Source organism: Kogia breviceps, chromosome 15 (genome assembly GCF_026419965.1).
Source record: "Kogia breviceps isolate mKogBre1 chromosome 15, mKogBre1 haplotype 1, whole genome shotgun sequence".
Lineage (NCBI taxonomy): Eukaryota > Metazoa > Chordata > Mammalia > Artiodactyla > Physeteridae > Kogia > Kogia breviceps.
In genome coordinates, this window is record NC_081324.1 from 673,003 (window position 1) to 693,330 (window position 20,328).

Below are 20,328 nucleotides of genomic sequence, written 5' to 3' on the forward strand. Positions count from 1 at the left end.
AGGTCCAGTGGCCTCTGTGTCCACAGTGTGGCTGCATCTGGTCCACAGCAGCCCCTGCCCCCCGCCTCGGGAGGTGCCACCTCCATGAGACTCTCGGCTGAAAACGGTGATTCTGCCATGAGTGCATCACAACTGCTGTAATTTTGAAAATGCAGAGCTGCAACATCACTCAAATCCTTTTCTGCTTTTCTGTTGTGGTTTTTTTTTTTTTTTTTTTTTTTCCAGAGATGCTTTGTGAAGCAGTGGAAAAATAAAACAGTTTCTCAAGTTTCATTAAAAAGTAAGTTCTCGTGTTACCTCGGGTGTCCTGGACCTATTTCAGCCTTCACTTATTTTTATCTTTTTAATCGTAATAAGCCATTGCCACGGGGCCTGCTATTTTTGGAAGGAGAGAATGGGACAGCGGAGGGACTGGATGAAAAGTCACGGTTTTAATAAAATATGACCCTCCCAGCTGGATGCGGGCTTGGCTCTGATGGACTCCATTGTTATGTGGAGCCGCCAGCCATTAAAACAGAATAATTGTCCTACCTCCGTGGCTGCTTCCTTATTTAGCCTGAATACGCCAAATAATGCAGAGGCCCCCCCAGCGTGGAAACTCCAGGGCCCGTGGGGAGGGGGAGGCCACCTGACTGGGAGGGTCCCCTGGCTCGTCCCCTGGGCCTCCCACTGCTGTGTGCCAGTGAATGCTTTCCATGTGACCGGGGCCATTATTTCATCCGTGCCAAACTCACTCTGCTTTACTCGCTGGGGTCATTAAATCACCAACGAGCATTTTTCCAGGGCCTGCTTTGTGCCGCTAGAAAACACTGCCCCAGTGATGAAATTCCTATTCCAACAATTAACACAGTTGGATAAATAACACATTTAAAAGCCCTCTTTAATTAAAAAATACAATAGAATAAATGGACGCGGACAAGGAGCCACCGTGGGTTGGCAGGTTTGCCCCCTGTCACCCGGCTACGGGAACACAGGTTCTGCTCTAGTGGCGGGCACGTGGCGTCTGGGCACCCTGAGGCCCACGTCACACACCCCGTGGCCGGTCTTACTTTGTGGGGCGTCAGAAGGGACAGTGAGGTCAAACACCCCCACTCCGAGTCTGGGGCACTTGGGCCCACCTGGGACCCGAACCCCAACCTGGCGCCGGTTTCGGCCAGAAGATGCTGCTCATGAAGGAAGCACAGGAAGACCCTGGTCTTTTGCAGGAAAAGAAGCCACACCTCAAAGCTAAACGTGACCTTGAACTAAACCCTCACCTCACCCGAGCATCATCAGTAGTTTTGTTAGGTGTGATCGTGTAAAAAAAATGGCCGTTTAAAAGGACGCCTGTAGGACTTCCCTGGTGGCGCACTGGTTGAGAATCTGCCTGCTGATGCAGGGTACACGGGTTCGAGCCCCGGTCTGGGAAGATCCCACATGCCGCGGAGCAACTAAGCCCACGTGCCACAACTACTGAGCCTGCGTGCCACAACTACTGAAGCCCGCACGCCTAGAGCCCGTGCTCTGCAACGAGAAGCCACCGCGATAAGAAGCCCGCGCACCGCAACGAAGAGCAGCCCCTGCTGCCACAACTAGAGAAAAGCCCGCGCACAGCAACGAAGACCCAGCGCAGCCAAAACAAATGGAAACAAAGAAAAGGATGCCTGTGTCTGAGGGACACAGGGTGAAAGCTGTGAGTCGGGGACTGACTTTTAAACATCTTGGCACGAGGTGGCAGATGCAGTGACAGTGCCACACTACCCCCCCGCCCCCAGCCTTGAATTGGGGCGAGGGGTTGGGGTACCCTTTGTGCTGTCCATTCTGCTCCAGCGGACATTTGGAATTTTCATAATTCAGCAACGGCACCGCGATCAGAGAGAAGCTGGGGGTGGGTTGGCTCAGCATCCACGGTCCCGCGGCGACGGGGGACACGAGGGCCCCGCGCTCTGCCCGGCCATCACCGCCCCCCCCCCCCGCCCCTGGCCATGCCCCGCTGCCCAGGCCGGGTCCTCGTGCCGCCCGGGGCCGCGGTGCCGCCTGAGCTGGGAGGACGCCAATGCTTAGGCCCACCCAGACCCACTGAACATTCTAACTAGATCCCCAGCGACTGGATTTGAGCCCACAAGAGTTTGGGGGGCCGTTGGGCTAGCTGGGGGATGGACAGGGGCAGACAGGAAACCTTCGGTACCACTGAAGAGATTTACCTTAAAGAGAATTCTCCAGAGCTGCTGCCGTAAAGGCCACGCCTACACCCCCGTGGACAGAAAGGCACACTTTTCTCACCTTCAAATTATTCTAAACTATCGTTCAAATCGTTGAGAAGAGATGCTGCACCACAGGCCCGGGGCAGCCCAGGGAGGGCGCAGCTGCGCTCGGCCACCGGGAGCAGCCCGGCTCCTCCCGGGCGTTGAGAAAAGAACTAAAGTAACACGCAGAGATTTTCACTTTTATCAGTAAAGTTTGCAAGCGATACCGCTTTTAAAGTAGTATTTTAAATTATTATTGGTGCAACTCCCCGTTTCCTAGACTGAATTCCTGCGAGACCACCTCCACTTAGGGTGCACAGGCCGCGGGGGGAGGGGAGAGGGCCGCGATCCGACGACCGGGCCGCACTGTTTCCTGCGGGGTCGCGCGAGCGCACCATCCGCCGCCGTCCTCCCCGCATGCGCGGGGTCTCAGGCCCTCCAGGGCCGCGCGTGGGGCGGGGCTCCGGCTCTGCGAGCGCTGGGGTGGCAAGGCCTCGGCTGTGGTGCCCCGTCCCTGCCCAGGGCAGCGCTCGCCCTCCGTGGCTGCGGAGGACAGTCCGGGCGTGGGTGTTGTCCGGGCCCGGCATCGTCGGGGCAGCTCTGCAAGGACAACTAAGAACTTAGGGGCCCGGTTGCTCAGGGCGAGACCGGCAGCAGGGGCGCGGCATGCACACCTCGGCTGTTCACAGGACGGCGCCTCCAGTTCAATTTCAGCACAAGGTCCAAACCATGGCCTCGGGAGCCCTCCCCCCGCGCGCCGCTGGGGGGCGCACGCTCCCGGCTCCCACGCCGTCCCTGGGACTCGGGCACGGCCGCCACACGGCAGCAGGGCCCCCCCGGCCTTCTCCTGAGCTCCCCCGTCTGGCCCGAATCTTGCCGAGCCCCGCGCGGGTCCTGAACGTGGCGACCGCCCCGTCCGCCCCGTCCGCCCGCTCGCACAGGTCGCCTGTGCACCAGGCACCGCTGCCGGCCAAGCGCTTGCTCCGCGCCCCACCCGCGGCCGGCGCGAGTGGGCGCAGGATGGACGTCACGGAGGGTGCGCAGGGCCCGTGCCTGCGGCCCACCTGCCCCCCGCGCAGCCCCCTCCTCGGCCGCACCGCTGCCCCAGACCCCAGCCCGTGCCGACCGCTCCCCTGAGACCTGCCGCCGCCTCTGTGCGGCCAGTCCGCCCCTCCCCACGGCCCCGAGCCCGCCTTGAGGGCCACACGGTACCTCTGAGTGCTGACAAAATCAACCCACAGCAGAGCCTGTTTGCTCACTCGGTAAGGTCTGAACAGAAAACCCACAGACGCCGTGAATAAAGTGTGCGATACCAAGCTGGCAAGTGACTCAAAACTCCTACTTTGGAAAACAGGCCGATAGAGAGGGAGGCAAGGAATCAGAACATTCGGGCGAATGAGACAGGTCCCATCATCTTCAGGACATACTGACTTTGGAGTAGGAAAAAGGCAGAAACCAAGACTGCGTTTTTGTATCGATTATCCGATTACGAGTCTTTACAGAAGCTATTCCAACACTGTACACACTGAGTAATTCATCAGCGTATATTAGGTGCCTGGGAGTTGCCTTCAGTATCAAGGGCCATTAAGTCTCTCGTAACTGCCCATTACTGGAGCTTTCGTTAGCTCTAAATCCAATCAACAGGACCGGCATGCACGCACTCTAATCGACTTTATGCAATGACGCCGTGCCCCCGGCCGCTACCCAAACGAGCAGCCCTGCAGAGGCCCCCGCCCCAAGTCCGCTTCTCAGCCTGAGGGACGGCACAGCTGTTTCTAACGATACTTGCAGGAACAAGCAGGAGAGTCACCTGCGTCTCCCTCCTGAACCTGGAGAGGAGACCACCGGGGGGTGGGGGGCACCAGGGGCACATCCCCACGGGAAGGGTCTTAGAGGCTGGTTTCTGGAGGAAGTTCTATCAATCGACCGCTCCCGAACTCGACAGATGTGGAACCCAGGGCTGGAAATGTGTCCTTTTGTAGAAAATGTGCAGATGTGGGACACTGCGTTTCCCACGTGAAACAGAGATGCCAGTCGAGGTAGAGAAGACAGCCTCTGAGGCTTAGCTCCTATCTCTACTCCTCTGAAAAGTCCTTCCTGAAATGATCTCCAAGTCCCTCAAACCTAAAAGCAAGTGAGCTGGAATCACCAGCCTCCATAATTTACTTCGCAGCTCATCGGGTACCGTCTGGAGCCCTGCTTTGTCGTCTTGAATTGTTTATATTTTAAATACTGTTTAGCTGTTTAACCTGCTCTCCCCGACCCCACTCTAACTTCCCAGGGGTCAGGAATCTGATCCAATCACGTGTCTCGACAGCCCTGCGATGCCAGAGCAGAGCAAGCAATCTGCAAATACTGGTTGGGTTCTGTCGTCTTTTTTTTTTGCGGTACGCGGGCCTCTCACTGCTGTGGCCTCTCCCGTTGCGGAGCACAGGCTCCTCCGGACGCGCAGGCTCAGCGGCCACGGCTCACGGGCCCAGCCGCTCCGCGGCACGTGGGATCCTCCCGGACCGGGGCACGAACCCGCGTCCCCTGCATCGGCAGGCGGACTCTCAACCACTGCGCCACCAGGGAAGCCCAAGGGTTCTGTCGCCTTTGAAGGTTGAATTAATCCCTTCCAGGAGCCTCACCAAGGCTGAGTCTGGCAAGGTCTGCCCCGCAGTCCTCAGAGCACTTGTTGCCCAGCTGTGAGGCTACAACCGCAGTAACCGGCACATCATCTTCCTGTCCCTGGGGCGGAGCTACGTGTTTGGAAATTTAGCGCTAATTCCTTCTCTGTTTATCTAAATTTGATTTCTGAAGAAGCCTTGAAATATGTCCTTAAAAAAAAAAAAGAAAGAAAACGGTACGTAGAGAACAAACTGTGTAGAACATTAGTTCACAGTGAGTGTTAACTCAGACTGAAGACCAGTGAGGCCTTATGGTGGCACCTTGACGGGTCATCGCTACGCCTGAGCCGTGCTGGACTTTCACGTGGGATTCAGAGTGAGCTTAAGGATAAGTCAGGGGCCCGTTTCCGTCACAGGGCATGAAGAGATCCGAGATGAAGTGACAGGAGTCTCAGGCCAGGAGCTGGGGCTCTGAGCTCCGCGCCTTCCCTGCCGGCCACCGTCCCCTGCTCCTTGAGCTGTCGGACAAGCTTCCTACGCAAGAGCACAGGCAAGACGTTTTATCAAAACGCTCTGTGTGTTCAGCAAGCCCTGGTCCTGCGGAGATCACTGATGCAAGCAAAGGGATGAAAACGCCTGAAAAACTCCCACAAGTGTCTGTAAAAATCCCCGTGGTGAGCAGGACATGTTTCTAGATCCAGGGGGTCCTCTAACCAGCCAGTGACAGTGAAGGGCTCCGTGAGGAGTGGCACCCTGCATGTTTAAGTCTCCTCCTCATCTTTCTACCACTTAGTAAGTCCTGGATGCCACCTGCGGAGCGAGGCTCGCGGCCCATGGCCCAGCTCCCGCCCGCTGTGTCGCCGCGTCCCGGCGGGGCAGGTAGGAGCCAGGGGGTCTGGGTGATCCCAATGCCGGCTCTGAAGACTTAGCGACGGTGGCGATCGGCCAGCTCCAGCCGACTGTGGTGGCCGGTGGATGTCGGCCTGTTTATGAGTCAGAGGTCGTGAGCCGACCTGGCCTTGAAAGCAGAGAGAAACAGGACGCCATGCAGATGAGGGTACGGCAGGTGAGGGCAGGGGTGCGATGCTGGGGAGAGGTTGCCCGCGAGCCCAGGTCAAAGCCATGCGCAGGTAGCCCACCCAGCTCGTCACATTCATCCATGGCCGAGTTTCCATCCGCACGTCTCCCTGCAGCTCTGTGATTCCGCAGCGTCACGGCAGGAAACTGCTCGCAGGATGGAAAGCTGGCGAGCGATCCAGTGGAAACCACCGTTTCCAGCGAGGGAAGGACGCTGTCACAAGAACATCGCAGGTAACAGCTGGGTGCGGCGGCTGCTCTGCGTTTCGCGGCCTGGACAGCGCACGAGCTCTGAAGGACGATGGCCTGTGCTCCCAGCGCTGCTTTCTGTCCAGCACGAAGACCGAGTTAACAGACGGACTCTGACAACAGGATCTGAGCTCTTTCCTCAAACTGAAGCGCATTAAAACCGCCTGCACATTACCCCGCCTCCGACGCGGACCTGCCGCCCGGCCGCGGCTTTTCCAGGGCGGCTGCAGCGCCCCTGCCGGCCGGCGCCGAGCAAACACCCAGGTGGCGCCCCGCGCGGCCGCCTCGCTCCAGCCGCGTCCGCGCGGCGTCTTCTGCTCCGACCCTCTGCCAAGAGGAAAGCACTGCACTGCGCTGCGCTGCGAGCCTGCGAAGCCCAGAAACAGTCTTAAATCCACAAAAATAGCTGAACTTCGCTTCTCCTGAGCCGCCCGGTTCCATTCTGATTTTTATTACAGTGTCAACAAGAGTTTAATTTGTTTTAGTTTAGGTTCTTAAATCTGAGTGATATAGGGTAGTTTACAGCTTGCTGGCAACAGCTACTGTGGAAAAAGAAGGAAAGTGCATACAAAGGCGATTCTAAGTTTGACGCTGTGAAAGCAAGGGGCCGTGCCAACAGCAGCAGACAGCAGGCCTTCCCCTCCGGACAGCGGCCCCGACACGTGGCCACGGCCCGTGTCCCTCCCTGACCAATCTCGCCCAGGGACAGTAATTAAGAGGAAATGCCCTAAAGTCTCATTTCGCTCCCTAAACACTCGAGGACCGATTCCAGAGGAAACCCTTGAGGGGGAAGGAGGGTGCTCTCCCCGCCCCTCACCGGGTGACTTTCTCATCCCCTAGACTTTGGTCCCCGGGCTGAGGAGACGCCGCACGTGTCTGCACAGGACGCTCCGACCTCAAACGCAGTCAGAGGCGAGACCTCAGCTCCTGAGGCCTCTGCTGGGGCCCAGCTCCCGTCTCTGCTGAAACTCTCCGCAGAGACTCGAGACCAGCCGGCCAGCCAACCCGCCTTACGGAGAAAGGACGGGGCAGGCCTTACAACGGGGCTGTCCCCGGAGCCCCAACCCTCGGGCCGGCGGTTCACAGCCGAGGCCCCCGCGTCTGCTGCAGACGCGCCCCGGCGGCATCTCCCCCTCTTCCCTCCTGCCAGGCCCCTGACGAGCCTGGGGGAATCACAGACGTCTCTAGCTGTCGCCCAGGGCTCCTCCAGGCACCCTTCCTGCTTATCTGAAATAACAGCAGCTGTGGGGCCTGATAGGGCCGAGTTGGGGCAGCCCTCACCTTGTGGGGAGGGAGGGCAGGCTGTGGCCGATAAAGCCCCCCAGGCCCCGGCTGAGGGCTGCGTCCAGCACTGTCTACCCCTGCTTCGGAACAAAAGAAAACTGGCCACCGGGTTCTGGGAGCGATAAGCATCCGCGTCCTTGGGGCGGGGGGTGGGCCTGGCCCGCCGGCTTGGCGTATTGTCCCAGGACCAGGCCGTGATTAGTCGGGTCCCCCGGGCCTGATAAGGGCGGATGTTTTAAAAGGGGGAATAGACTTTCTTTGTTCTTTAATGTGTGGAAGAGTCCACATTACAATCTGGAAGGAAGGAAGAACGCTGTGTCAAAATTCAAACTGAAAAAGGTAAAGGGGCTCAGGGTTTTGTGTGCCCAGCCTACGTGAAGGACCCACGTCACCCACGGTCGGCAAACGTCCGGGGCTGGTCCTGCATGAGGCCCACGTTTTGATAAAGAGAATCCTTAATTTAACTAAAGAGTTAAGTAACGGAGAAGCACACACACTTTTATTCCATGAGAGAAGCTCTGCCATCAGCATTATGTTCGTGTCATATAAAAACAGAACTAGAATTTTCTCCCAACGCTCCGGAAAGAGGGCTGCACGTGTTCCACACACGGAGGGAGCCATGCACGACACACACAAGCCTTTGCTTCAGAAGCACTTTTCTCCTTCTGTGTTTTAGCAAAACTGTACTTGATGAACCTGCATAAGAGAGCAGACCTAGAAGCATCCCCAAGCCAGGCTGCTTGCTGCTTCTGGAGAGCTGCCTTTCTGGACACCTTCATACAAATGGAAACCATAATACGTGGTCTTCTGTGCCTGGCTTTTGGACTCAGTGTACTGTTTTCAAGGTTCATCCACGTCCTAGCATGACTCAGTATTCATTCCTCCTTCTGGCTGAATAAGACTCCATTGTATGGATATATCACACTTTTTCTCTCTAGTCCCTAGTTGCTGGACATTTAGGTTGTTTCAAATGTTTGGATATTATACATGATGCTGCTAAGAACATCTGTGCGCGAGTCTTTGTGTGCGCGTGCGTATGTGTTCACTTATCTCGGGTACGTATGCCTAAGCACAGACCTGTTGGGTCTTAGGGCAAATGTTATGTTCGACTATTAAGACACTGCCAACGTGGCTGCACTGTTTTGTATCCCCACCAGTGATGTGTGAGGGTTCCAATTTCTCCACATCCTCTCCAACATTTGCTATTGTCTCTGTTATTTTCTCCGGCCACTCTGACAGGTATGAGATGGTATCTCACTGGCATTCCCTATGACTAATGATGCTGAGTATATTTTCATGTATTTAGTAGCCATTCATATACCTTCTTTGGAGAAATGTCTATTTAAATCTTTTACCCAGTTTTTGACTAGGCTTTTCGTCTTATTACTGAGATATGTGTTCTTTGCATTTTCTAAATATAAGCCCTGTATCATACGTTCATCTCATATGTTGCTTGTCTTTCTTTGGACATGCTGCATGGCTTGTGGGATCTTAGTTCCCTGACCAGGGGTAGAACCCAGGCCCTGGCAGTGAAAGCGCTGAATCCTAAGTACTGGACTGCCAGGGAATTCCCTTGTCCTTCTTTTTCTTAATGGTATCTCTTGAAGCACAGAAATTTTGAATTTTGTTGAGGTCTAATTTATCAATTTTTAAATGTTATGGACTGTGTTCTTGGTGTCATATCTAAAAAAATCTTCGCCTAATCCAAGGTCTCAAAGATTTTCTCATATGTTATCTCCTAAAAGTTTTATTGTTTTAGCTCTTACATTTAAGTCCATGATCAATTTTGAGTTCACTTTTTCATGTATGGTGAGAGGTAAGGGTCTAAGTTTACTTCTTCCGGTGTATCATTTAAATGCTTTTTTTGGGTCTTGTTTTGTTTTGTTTACTACATATATTCTTAACATTTTCTTAGTGGTTCCTCTAGAGATTACAATATACTTAATATCTATTTCAGATTAATAATTATTTCTAATAATATATAGAAACTCTGTTCCAATATAGCTTCCTTCCCTACTCCTTCCTTTCTACTATCATTGTCACACAAATGACATTTTTATATAAGCCCATCAGCACAGTTTTGTAATTACTGTCTTATGTATTTTCTTTTAAATAAGTTAGGAGAAGAAAAGTTTTCTTAGAATGCTTATGTTGTTTTTTAAATTATGTAATTATTTTTACCAGTGCTTTTTACTTCTTCACGTGGATCTGAGTTACTGTCAACCTGAAGGACTCCCTTTGGTACTTTCTGTAGGCCAGGTCTGATGGCAATACATTCTCTTATGGCATCTTTGCTTATTTCTCCTCTTTTTTTTTTTTTTTTTTTTTTGCGGTACGCGGGCCTCTCACTGTTGTGGTCCGGAGCACAGGCTCCGGACGCGCAGGCCCAGTGGCCATGGCTCACGGGCTTAGTTGCTCCGCGGCATGTGGGATCTTCCCGGACCAGGGCACGAACCCGTGTCTCCTGCATCGGCAGGCGGACTCTCAACCGCTGCGCCACCAGGGAAGCCCTCTCCTCTATTTTCAAGGCTAGTTTTGCTAGATAGAAACTTCTTGGTCACCCGTCTTTTTCTTTGAGCACTTTCGAGGATGCTGTCCCACTGCTTTTCAGCTTCCATGGCTGCTAATGAGAAGTCAGCTGTTGATCTTTTTGAAGATTCCACGTACTGTACCTGATGACTTGGTTTTTTCTTGTGGCTTTTAGAATTGTCTCTTTTTCTTTGACTTTTGACAGTTTGGCTATGATGTGAATCTCTGAATTTATCCTACTTGGAATTGGTTGACCTTTTGGGATGTCTACAATGTTCTTCTTCCAATCTGGGAAGATTTTGACCATTATTTCTTCAAATACTTTTTCTACACCTTTCTTCTCTCTTTCTGGATTCTCATTATGCACACATTTGTATGCTTGATGGTGTTTCACTTCTTCAATTTTCTTTAATCTGTTTACTTTCTATCCCTCAGACTGGATAACCTATTGACTTTTCTTCAAGTCTGTTGACTCTTTTATTCTGTCAGCTCCAAAATGTTGTTCAGCCCTTCTAATGATTTTTCATTTTAGTTATTGTACGTTTCAAGTCTAGAATTTCTACTTGGCTCTTTTAGAAAATGTATCTCCATTTGGTCAGACATAGTTGTCCCACTTTCCTTTAATTCTCTAAACACAGTTCCCTTTAGTTCCTTGAGCATCTCTATGGTGGCTGATTTACTTTGCTACGAAGTCCAATACCTGAGCCCTCTCAGGGACATTGTCCACTGCATGTGGGTTGCTTCTTTCCCTGTGTAGGGGACATATTTTCATGTTTCTTTGCATGTCTCATAACTTTTTGGTTGAAAACTGGACATTAGAGGTAGTACACTGTAGCAACTCTGGTATCAGCTCCCTCCTGCACCTCCCCCATCCAGGATTTGTTGTTATTGCTGGATTCTTTTTTTCCCTTAGTTGTTGCTTATTTGATTAGTGACTTTCCTGGACTAATTCCATAGATTCTGTATCTCTGCAGTGTGTAGCTGCTAAGTTCTCTGTTCCACTTTTTCAAAAAAAGTCTTGCTTTTATTTTTATTATTATTATTTTTGCATTATGCGGGCCTCTCACTGCTGTGGCCTCTCCCGTCGCGGGGCACAGGCTGTGGACGCGCAGGCTCAGCGGCCATGGCTCACTGGCCCAGCCGCTCCTCAGCATGTGGGATCTTCCCGGACAGGGGCACGAATCCGCGTCCCCTGCATCGGCAGGCAGACTCTCAACCACTGTGCCACCAGGGAAGCCCGCTTTTATTTTTAAGCCTGGCTTCCTAGGGGTCACCCTCAGGTTAGCATCCTTCAAGGATCAGTCAGGTTTCTCTGAACGCCTTGAACCATTAGGCCTCCCCGTTTTGTCAAGGAGATATGTGTGCAAAGGCCGCCTCTGACACGCCCTCAGTTCACAGTCAGCCTGGGCTTCACTCCTGCTCATACAGTCGCGAGGTGAAGGAGCCAACAGGTGAGCAGCTGGGCCCTCTCCTCGCGCAGGTCTTGAGCGTGCACACACCCATATGCATGTGTGCGGTCTTCCTGAGTGTGCACACATCCATGTGCACGTGTGCAGTCTTCCAGACCCCCAGGAGCATGTCAGGGCTTTTCAGAATCCCCTGTGGTCACCTAGTTTGGCCAGGCTCCTTTGCCCTAATTGAGATCACAGCCTTGGGCAGCTCCAATGAGCATGATCCCAGCCAGCTGCTATTTTTTATGCTGCCCCAGGAACAAGGCTTTTCCAGGGAGCTTCACCACCGGTCAAAGGACTGACTGTGCTGTGGGGATGGGGTCTTTTAACAGAGCCCCAAAGAGGCCAATCTCCTTCACTGTCAGTGAAGCTGCCGGGTTTTCATGGCTACACTCCATGGAGCTGGGGAGGGGGGACGTGAGTAGCCCCAAATTCCAACACTACAGATCCCACGTTCGTTACCAAGGTCCAGTTTCCCTTGAATAAATGCTTTTCCGTTTTTTCTGCCTCTGGTTAATGTTCAGACTCTGGGATAATTGATTTGAAAGTTTTGTCACTGTTTTTACTGCTTTTTAGGGGGTGCTCTCTCACTGAGGTTCTCTCTCCACCATTTTGGAAGTCCTGCCTGTCTTCCAGTCCTTCTTGGGTCATCAAAAGTGCCTCAGTTAATAACCAGAGATTCTCTGATGAAGAAAAAAATATACCACACTTCTCTTTGGCTTGCAAGGCCAATTCATACTTGAAAGCTACACTTCTGAGCAGGAGTCTTTGCTCACTACCTCTCTAGTGGGTTAAAAAAAAAAAAAAAAGCTCAATAACACAGCCCAACCTTGAGAGTGGAGAGACAGTATTGAAATCAGGGCTGGCAGATCAAGGTGGTGTCCCTGGTCCCGTCATGCACCAGCTGTGTCCTGAGCAGGTCGAGTGACATTTCCCTCTAAGCTTCAGCCTCCGTCTTTGTCAGCTGGGGCTGAGTCGGCAGTTTTTCCCACTCACAGGATTGTTGTGAGGCTGAATATGTCAAGAGAGACTATATGTAGACGTCACTCTGGAAAGAGCCAAAGGCCACATACAGGTACTATTTTCGCCATTTGGGTTTTCTGTGTGCTGGCAGTGATGTGTCAGGTTGGACTGGGAACAACCTTCTCAGCTCTGGCGGGAAGACGGTTACTCCAAAACCAATTATCCACGTTCTTCTCGGCCTGGACGTGATGGGCGGCTGCGCCAGGCACTCTCTGTCCCTCGGGAATCCACAGGAAGAGGGCACTCTTGTATCAGGGGTCACTTAGAAGCGCCACGCCACTGACCCTGTGCGTGGCGCTCCAGGCCAGGGCCGCCACGTGCCTGGCTGCTCTCGTGAAAACACAGGCGTCCAGCAGAGGGGGAGTTGGAGCCCTCTGTGGCCCTGGTCACCACTCTCCCCAAAGAGATGCCGGGCCCTGATGGTCCATCATCACCTGGGCTTTTGAATGCGGCTCCTGTGCTCCTGGGCACCTTTCCTTCTGGCTTCGTGCTCTGGTGAAGACGATACAGCCGTGTGCTACGTGCTGGCTCGCAGACCTGAGAGGATCCGTCAGGTGTGCTCGTTCTTTGGCGAGAGAGCGCTTTGAAACGTGTGGCATCAGGGAGAGAAAACGCAGAGACCAGGCCCACGTTGTGCAACCTGGTCTGCAATGGAGACGGAGCTGATTAAATACCCCTGGAGAGACGCTCGCCTCTGCAGAAGTATTGCCACACTGGAACACTGCGGCACGGTGCTGACGCCCTCACTCGCCGACACTCTCCCACCCTCACAGCCTGCCCGAGACCGGAGACAACGTACCACAGGGCGCCCGAGTGGCCTGCACGCAGCCAGGTCCGAGCACCAGCTTCCGTCGCCAGCGTTTCCGGCACCAAGTAGACCTAAGTGGTTCTAGTTCCACAAGACCCTTTCTAGCTCTTCCCTCCGCTTTCTCCCCTGTTTCTTTCCCTCAAATTAAGAACGTCAAACAGCTCTCCCATCTACAGAAGGAAATCAGCTAAGACCTAGGATTAAGGGAGAAGGTGAATATTAGCTGAAAGCAAACCACCAAATCCCCCTCCAAACGCACAGAAAATAACTGGGCTGGAGGAGACTTGATTAGAAAGTCAAAGCAGTCATGTTTCTAGCTAGCGTCCACATCCTGCAACTGAGAGGCGCCCCGAACCTCGGACACCTAAGCTGCAGTGTCATACGAGCTGCAGGAGACTCTCAAACGTCCTAGCCTAGCAAGCTGTGTCCCCGGGGCCAAATGCAGTGCCCTATTTATAGAGGCCCTTACTCAGCGGACACCTCGGAGCAGTCCCTGCCTTCCCCCCCTCCCCAGCGAGAGGCAGATCCTAATGGCTGCTGCCCTGCAGCGCAGCCGCCGCGGGAAGCACACGCCTCCCAGGGCGCAGTCCGCGGTGGGTGGACAGCGGTCGGCCGCTCCCGCCACTCACTCGTTGTCGCTCGGGTCCACCTGCTCAGGGACGAGGAGGAGACTTGCGCCCAAAGCCTGCACACCGGTCTGACCCACCTGGAGGCACAGCACCCCTGGAAGCTCAGCCCCGAGTCCCCGTGCACACGGACTCTGGCGCCCGGGAGGCACGCACCGCCGGGTGGGCAAAGCGGAAGTGAGCGGGCGGGGGCTCTGCTCCTCCGGGTGGCGGCTTCAGCCCGGCCCCGGTGGACTCCACCTCGGGAGATAAAGCCTGCAGGTCACCACGCCACCAGCATCCGCTGCCTCCGGTGGCACCCCAGGGGCCCGGGCCTTAAGGACTGACCCTCAGGAACCGCGTGCACGGTTGAGTGCGTCCTCCCGCCCACCGGGGAGCAGCCCACGTCTGCGATGTTAACAAGCCCGTGCGTTTGACCTGCAAGGCAGGCTCTTTCCATCATCACTAGGGGCGGGGAAGGCCTCAGAGCCGGGCCCTGGGCCAGGTTAGTAAAACTTTCCATGAGGAAAGCTCCGTGTTCTCCCCAGAGCATCCCAGGCTCGGGAAAGAAGGGGGTACGCGGGGGACGCGCAGCCAGACGCGGGGCAGACACGGTCCTGGCCGCTAGCTCCACCTGCTTTGTTCCAATGACACCTAGACTTGTGGAAACCCGAGAGCCCCTGCAGGGGACTGAAAGGGCCGACTGTGGCCGAGGCCGCAGGGCGGGCGGGGGACGACGCGGAGGGGCTGCTACGGTGGCAGACAAACCGACACCCCGGGAGCCGTCGCTTGGGTCGCAAAGGGGGATCCTCGTGTCAGCAAATCAGGGCCCCTTCACGGTAACGCCGGCTGGACGGACTCTGCGAGCTTCAGGGGCGTTCACAATGACTTTCCAGCAGATGTACGCAAACGGCACACAGACTACCGCGCGCGTGTGTGTGAGCCGCCCGCATCTACACGTGTGTCGGTCAAGGACAACCCATCACCCGGAGAGGGGCGCTGCCGTCTGGTCGTGTGGCTCAGCTCTGCGAGGGGCAGGTCCCAAAAGTCACAGCAGGGAAATGGCTCACGTGTGGCTTTTACGACACATTTAATCTACATTCGAAATAAGTGAGGCCCATAAAGCTAATTTTTAAAAGAAAAGGTACCCTGTGGTATTGCCACGATTAAGAAGTCCGAATGGAGAGCCTAAATTTCACGAACATTGTTGAACCAAAGAATAAATTACAACCGGAACTATTTATGGGCCAGACACTTTTGAAACAAAACCGAAGAGCAGAAACAACTAAAAAAACCAGAAACCCTATCAACAAGTTGGGGTTCATTTGCGGCGAGTCCTCGTGCACTTGAACTGTTCCTCGAGGTAAACGGAGACTTGGGACGTGCGTTAACCCTCCACACCCGGGGAGTCGCTCCGCAGACTAAGCAGGCGGCTTCCCGCGTAGGGCAAGGCTCCTTCGCGATCTCTAAATGATCCATTTACGTGCCCCAAATGCCCCAGGCTCTCTGGAGCTGGACATAATGTCCTATTATTGCCTTTTTCTTTCTGTGTTCCTGGAAAGCAAAAAACCCAAATAAAAAACCAGAACACACGTGAAATAAGCCCTCACTGCTCACAGACCCGGCGCCATTAGCATCACAAACAAGCCCGAGGAACCCCAATCGCCCCCTGACTCAGAGCGGTTGCACCCACGAAGCAAGTAAGGGCCAGGGTCACTGCAGCCTCGGCTCTTATCAGCCTCTGAGAGCCCTGCGGGCGGGAGTGGCGAGGGGCGAGGCCAGGCGGGACGTTACCTAACCTGTCACCCTGGGGTCGGGACGCGCAATGGCTCTGCGCGCCTGCAAGTGACATGGGGCTGAGTTCGCTGCGTGAGCCGTGGTGCACGGCTGGTCCCTCCTGCCCCGGGGGAACGGCGCCACGGCTCTCGGGGCAAAGCCCAGGCGACAGCAGGTCGTATCCGCCAGCGCCCCCCGCAACCAGCAACCTCGTCCTGCTGAGACAAGGCCTGGAGGGGGCCGCCGTGCACAGCCTGAACCGCCCCCTCTCTCCTCCCGCCGCGCCCCACTCCTGGTCCTTGTTCCCTGGTCCCTGTCATCAGCCACCCCGACTACTCGCCTCTCCCTGGGTATAAGTGACAACGATGAAGCCTTTGCCTTTTGACGTCAAGGTCACTTAAAATCGGCGTCTAGTTTTCTGATTTGGTTTTTCGCCCTCGTCTCCATTTTCTCTTCTCTGCACCTTCCTGGGCTGGGCTGCCAATTAAAACCCAGACGTACAAGGAGAGCCGCGTGTGTCTTAGAGTGAGGCCCATGACCCCCTCCCCGGGCCCCCTTCCAAGCCTTTCTCAGGGGCCTCTTTTCTAAATCAGGGATCGGCCCCGGCGACGGGCTCCCCCTCTCCCCCGGGCCTCGGGGGCCGCGCTCTGTCCACACGCCCTCGAGGCCTGCCATCCTCCGCCCCAGAACAAGCGCGAGTGTGGACACCATCCCTCTTAACAAACTAACCCTCAAACCACAAACGTTTAACAGTGGGACCGGCCAACGATCAGGTCACTGGTGCCAACTCAAGGCGTCCAAGCTGTACAGGAACCTCGGGGGCCCACACCCACCCCACGGCACCGGCCTACCCCTCCCACCGTCCCCGTCAGGAGGGGCCGGTGAGAACCCGCCCCAGAGCCCCTCAGCATCTGGGTCAGGGAGGCTGGCGGTTCAGGTCCCCACGCCCACGATGTGGGCCTTTATTCTGCACTAGGCGGTCTTTCGAGGACTCACGAGGGACTGACCTGTGTCTGTGTCACAGCTCCTGTGAGCAAGGAGGTTCCCAGGCAGAGGAACCAAGGTGAGCACGGAGATGTGGCCTCAAGGTCCCTCCAAGAGCCCCCCGACACGCAGTTCCGGCCACCCCCTCGCGAGGACAGACGTGCTTTCTGCTGCTTCCACTACCAGACTCCTAGCAAGAGCTGGGCCCCTTCTGTATGCTAACTGCCTGTGGACGCGGGGAGTCTTCAGCTGCTCAGACAGAGCGACAAACACTTGAGCTGCTCTCCCGAGCGGGGACGGACACCTGCCCGGAAGGTGCGTGGTTGCAACTCCAGGAGAGAAGCCCCGCAGGCTAAGTTTTCGGTGCCCACTTCCAGGGCGGTTCCTCCAGCCTGTGTGCTCAGACCGACCCCGCGGGCCCGAGAGCCCCACCGCAGGGAAGCCGGGCTCGTGCGAGGCCGCCTTCCAGCCACGCGGCGTGTGCACCCGAGGCCTCCCTCCACCTCGGGGGTCTCCCTCTGGGAAAGACCACTCGGGGGGGGACGCTGGGTGCAGCGTCCACGCAGGGGATGTCCACCCACAGGGACGTGTCGGGGCCACTCTGCACGGGGCCGGGGCAGCGTTTACCCTTTGCCGCTCGGGCCTCCACCCTGGTGTGGCTTTAACTGGGGACGAGCGGGGTGGCACCGAAACACCACGCGTGGGGGTGGTGTGAAGATACACGCACATTCGCGGACACGCGTCCACCGCTTTCTGAGGAAGCCTCACACCGGGACCCCGATCCTGACCAAGGAAACCGACGGCACTTTGCTCTCGTGGCCGAAACCGACAGGCTGCGTTGCCAGCTGGCCCAGGTGATGGACACAGAGTAGAAACCGGGGCCCACAGGGTCCTTTCGGGACAGAGTCCCTGGAGCTGCTGCCCCAGGAGTGGCCGCAGGTGCCCCCGGGGCCGCCCGCTCGCCGCCCCGGCTGGCGCTCCACTGCAGGCGGGCCTGGAGCACGGGGGCCCTCCTGCTGGTGAAACCCCGGCTGCGGCCCCCCAGCCCAGCAACAGGGCTGGGCCCCGTCAGCTTGGCGCCCCCAGGCCTCAGGGTCTCACAGGTCCCTGTCTGCTCGAGGGGCAGTGAGGCCCCTCCCAGGGCCTCCCCTGCTCTTTCCCGACGCAAGGCCACGTGCTTTCAAGTGTTCTTCTGTAAACGCTCACCCTCAAAGCAGGCGAGCCCTCTGTCGGCTGTGCTGGTGGGACCCTAGAGAGGCCAGGGTCCCTCCCTCCCACCCTCAGAAGTGCTTTCAGAGGCACCGCCCAGAGTTCAGGGGCTCTTCCCTCGAGGACCACGTTCTGGGCCCTCGGCAACTCTAGGGGCTTGGTCGCGGCCCGGGAGGTGCCAGGCCCACCTAGCCAGACGCCTGCGCTCACGACGGGACCCGGACGGCGGTCAGGACGGGAGGAGGCCCTGCTCCCCACCCCCGCTAGCCCCGGCGCCTGCAGCGCGAGCAGACTCCGCCCTGGACCCCAGGGTCCGGCCGGGGCGGGCCCGTGTCTGAGGTTGGACGCTGGCCCTCGCGTCTGCTTTGCGTCAGCAAGTTCCGCCGCGGTCCTGCTGGAGTCTGGGCGGGGGTCGCAGAAGGCGCCCGTCTCCCTCCCCCAGGCCCCGCCCAGCCTCACGGCTTTCGGGTGAGAGCAGACAGCTGGGCTTGGGCCCCCGTCCCCCACGGGCTCTCCCGGCCCTCCACCCGCCGACGGCACTTGTCTGCCTGCTGTTTTCAGGGCACACGTGTGGTCCCGGGGCCCCTCAGGCAGAGGTTCTGAGACCAGCCCAGTGGGGCTTCCCCCGGGGGACGGGTTCTCTCTGCCTTGCTCCAGGCTGGCTCTGCGCGCCCACACGGACGGGCCACCCATGCAGGGCCCACGAGAGCCCCGGTTGGCCTCTCACCCACCAGATCACAGGGCCCCTGGCACCTTTTCCCAAAGGAAAGAGAAAAAAATCTTTCGACGAGGTGTCTTCTGCTCTTATTTTAGAGGAAGAGCCTGGGGCTCAGGTTTTTACACGAATTAGCCTGACTGCAGGCGTCTCGGGGACACTTCGTTTCCAAATCACCCCGAACGCGTCTCCATGGAGTCCGGGTGCCGTGCTGGGACCTGAGCTCCGGGCCAGGGAGCCACTGGCTCCTCATCGACCGATCGCTGAGCCTCCGACAAGCCTGTCACGTGTTTAAAGTGTTCTCAAGAGCTGAACAGGGTGCAAGTCGCTCACTTTTAGCTGCGCGAATACGTAAAAACGGTGCACGCAACTAGAGAAGCGGTTCGGACACTAGGAATCAAGAAGCTGGAGCCGCGGCCGAGCCCAGGGCGGTCTCCCCTCCTCAACAGGGCACGTCAGCTCCCGGGGGGCGCCGTGCTCCACGCGACCAGGGCCGGCACACCCGGGCGCCCCGAGCTCTCCCTGTGTCGGCCCGCGGACAGTGTACCCGAGGGTCGAGAGCCGCAGGCCCCCACCGGGCAGAGCTGCGCGACCCCTGGCCGCCAGGGGCCACTGAGGGCGGCAGGAGCGTCCCGCGGGACACGCACCAGGCGCGCCCCAGCTGGGCGGCTGGTGCACGCGCCCCTCCTGCCGCAGCGGAGCCACGGCGCCGGGCTGGCAGCGCGCCTGCCCCGCGAGCACTTACCGTCGTCCAGGTCCAGCGGGTCCAGCTCCTGAGGCTCTCGCTTGACCGTTACGGGAATGGGGGCCAGACTAGGATTACTGTCCTCACGCACCTCGGGCGCTGGCAGGGGCCGGGCGGCTGCAGGCTCGCTGCTCAGAACCTCGGACGGCTGGTGCTGCTGGTGGCCCGTCCCGGGGGGCCGCGCGGGGCCGCAGGGCTGCAGGTGGGTCGGCTCTTGGGTCCCGGGCGGCAGCGGAGAGGAGGGACTGTGGGGACAGAGCGCTGGCCGGCACCCCGGCGAGCAGCTACCGCTTGACGGCGGACTCACCTGTGGCTGCAGCGGGGCGGGGGGCGGCGGCTGGGGGGGCCCGGGAGGCACGCCCGCGGGTCTCGGCGCCTCCTGGCCGGCGAGGACCCCGCCGACTGGCCGCGGAAGTCCGAGGGGGCCGTGGCCCGGGCCGGCCGTGGCCGGGCCGTAGGGGGCGCAGGAGAGGTCGTGGAGCTCGGGGCTGGCGCTGCTCTGCGGACGGGGCGGGAAGCCGGGCGCGAGGCAGGAGCCCGGGTCGGGCGGCAGGGCGAGCGGCTGGCCGTAGCAGGGCTTGGGGAGCGGGCTCAGGCCCTGGCTCATTGGTCCACAGGTGAGGGCAGGCTCGTAGTCATCACTGGGCTCCGTCTTTATGATTGGAACTGTGCGGAGGAGAAACAAAGTTAAATAAACACGAGCTGCAGATGGGAGCCGTGGGGCGGGCCCGTGGCTAGGATACCCTCCGACAACAAACAGCGCTTTGACTGAGTCCCTGTGTGTCTCCTGCCTGGTTCTCCCACCCAATTAAAAAGAGGGTGTGAGTCATCGGCTCCAGAAAGCTGCAGCTGGTTCTCATACCGAGAGCACTGTTTTCCTTGGAATCTCCCCCAGCACTAATGTGCTATAAAAATCCATTCGCAAACTGCAGTAGAAGCCTTGGACCCAAGGGCCCGTGGATTTGTAGTAATCAAAGGGAAATTTTTAACTTGGATGTACTACTGCATTTCTGCTGCTACTGACGCCCTATCTGATAAA

General features: G+C 57.1%; 1 protein-coding gene across 5 annotated transcripts in view; it reads right to left on the reverse strand.

The window, feature by feature from the left end:
* The window catches only part of NFATC1 (nuclear factor of activated T cells 1), a 99,665-nt gene that overhangs the window by 10,195 nt on the left and 69,142 nt on the right, over positions 1 to 20,328 (reverse strand). For 3 of the 5 annotated variants that reach the window (XM_067014585.1, XM_067014586.1, XM_067014587.1), the window contains 2 exons: positions 19,290 to 19,955; positions 15,233 to 15,414 (listed from right to left, as the gene is read on the reverse strand). In XM_067014585.1, the coding sequence (XP_066870686.1) occupies positions 15,248 to 15,414; positions 19,290 to 19,955 (833 nt within the window). In that variant the 3' untranslated portion in view covers positions 15,233 to 15,247. Of the gene's footprint in view, positions 1 to 15,232; positions 15,415 to 19,289; positions 19,956 to 20,328 lie in introns of those variants that run through there. The other 2 variants (XM_059040474.2, XM_059040477.2) reach the window with 2 other exon arrangements.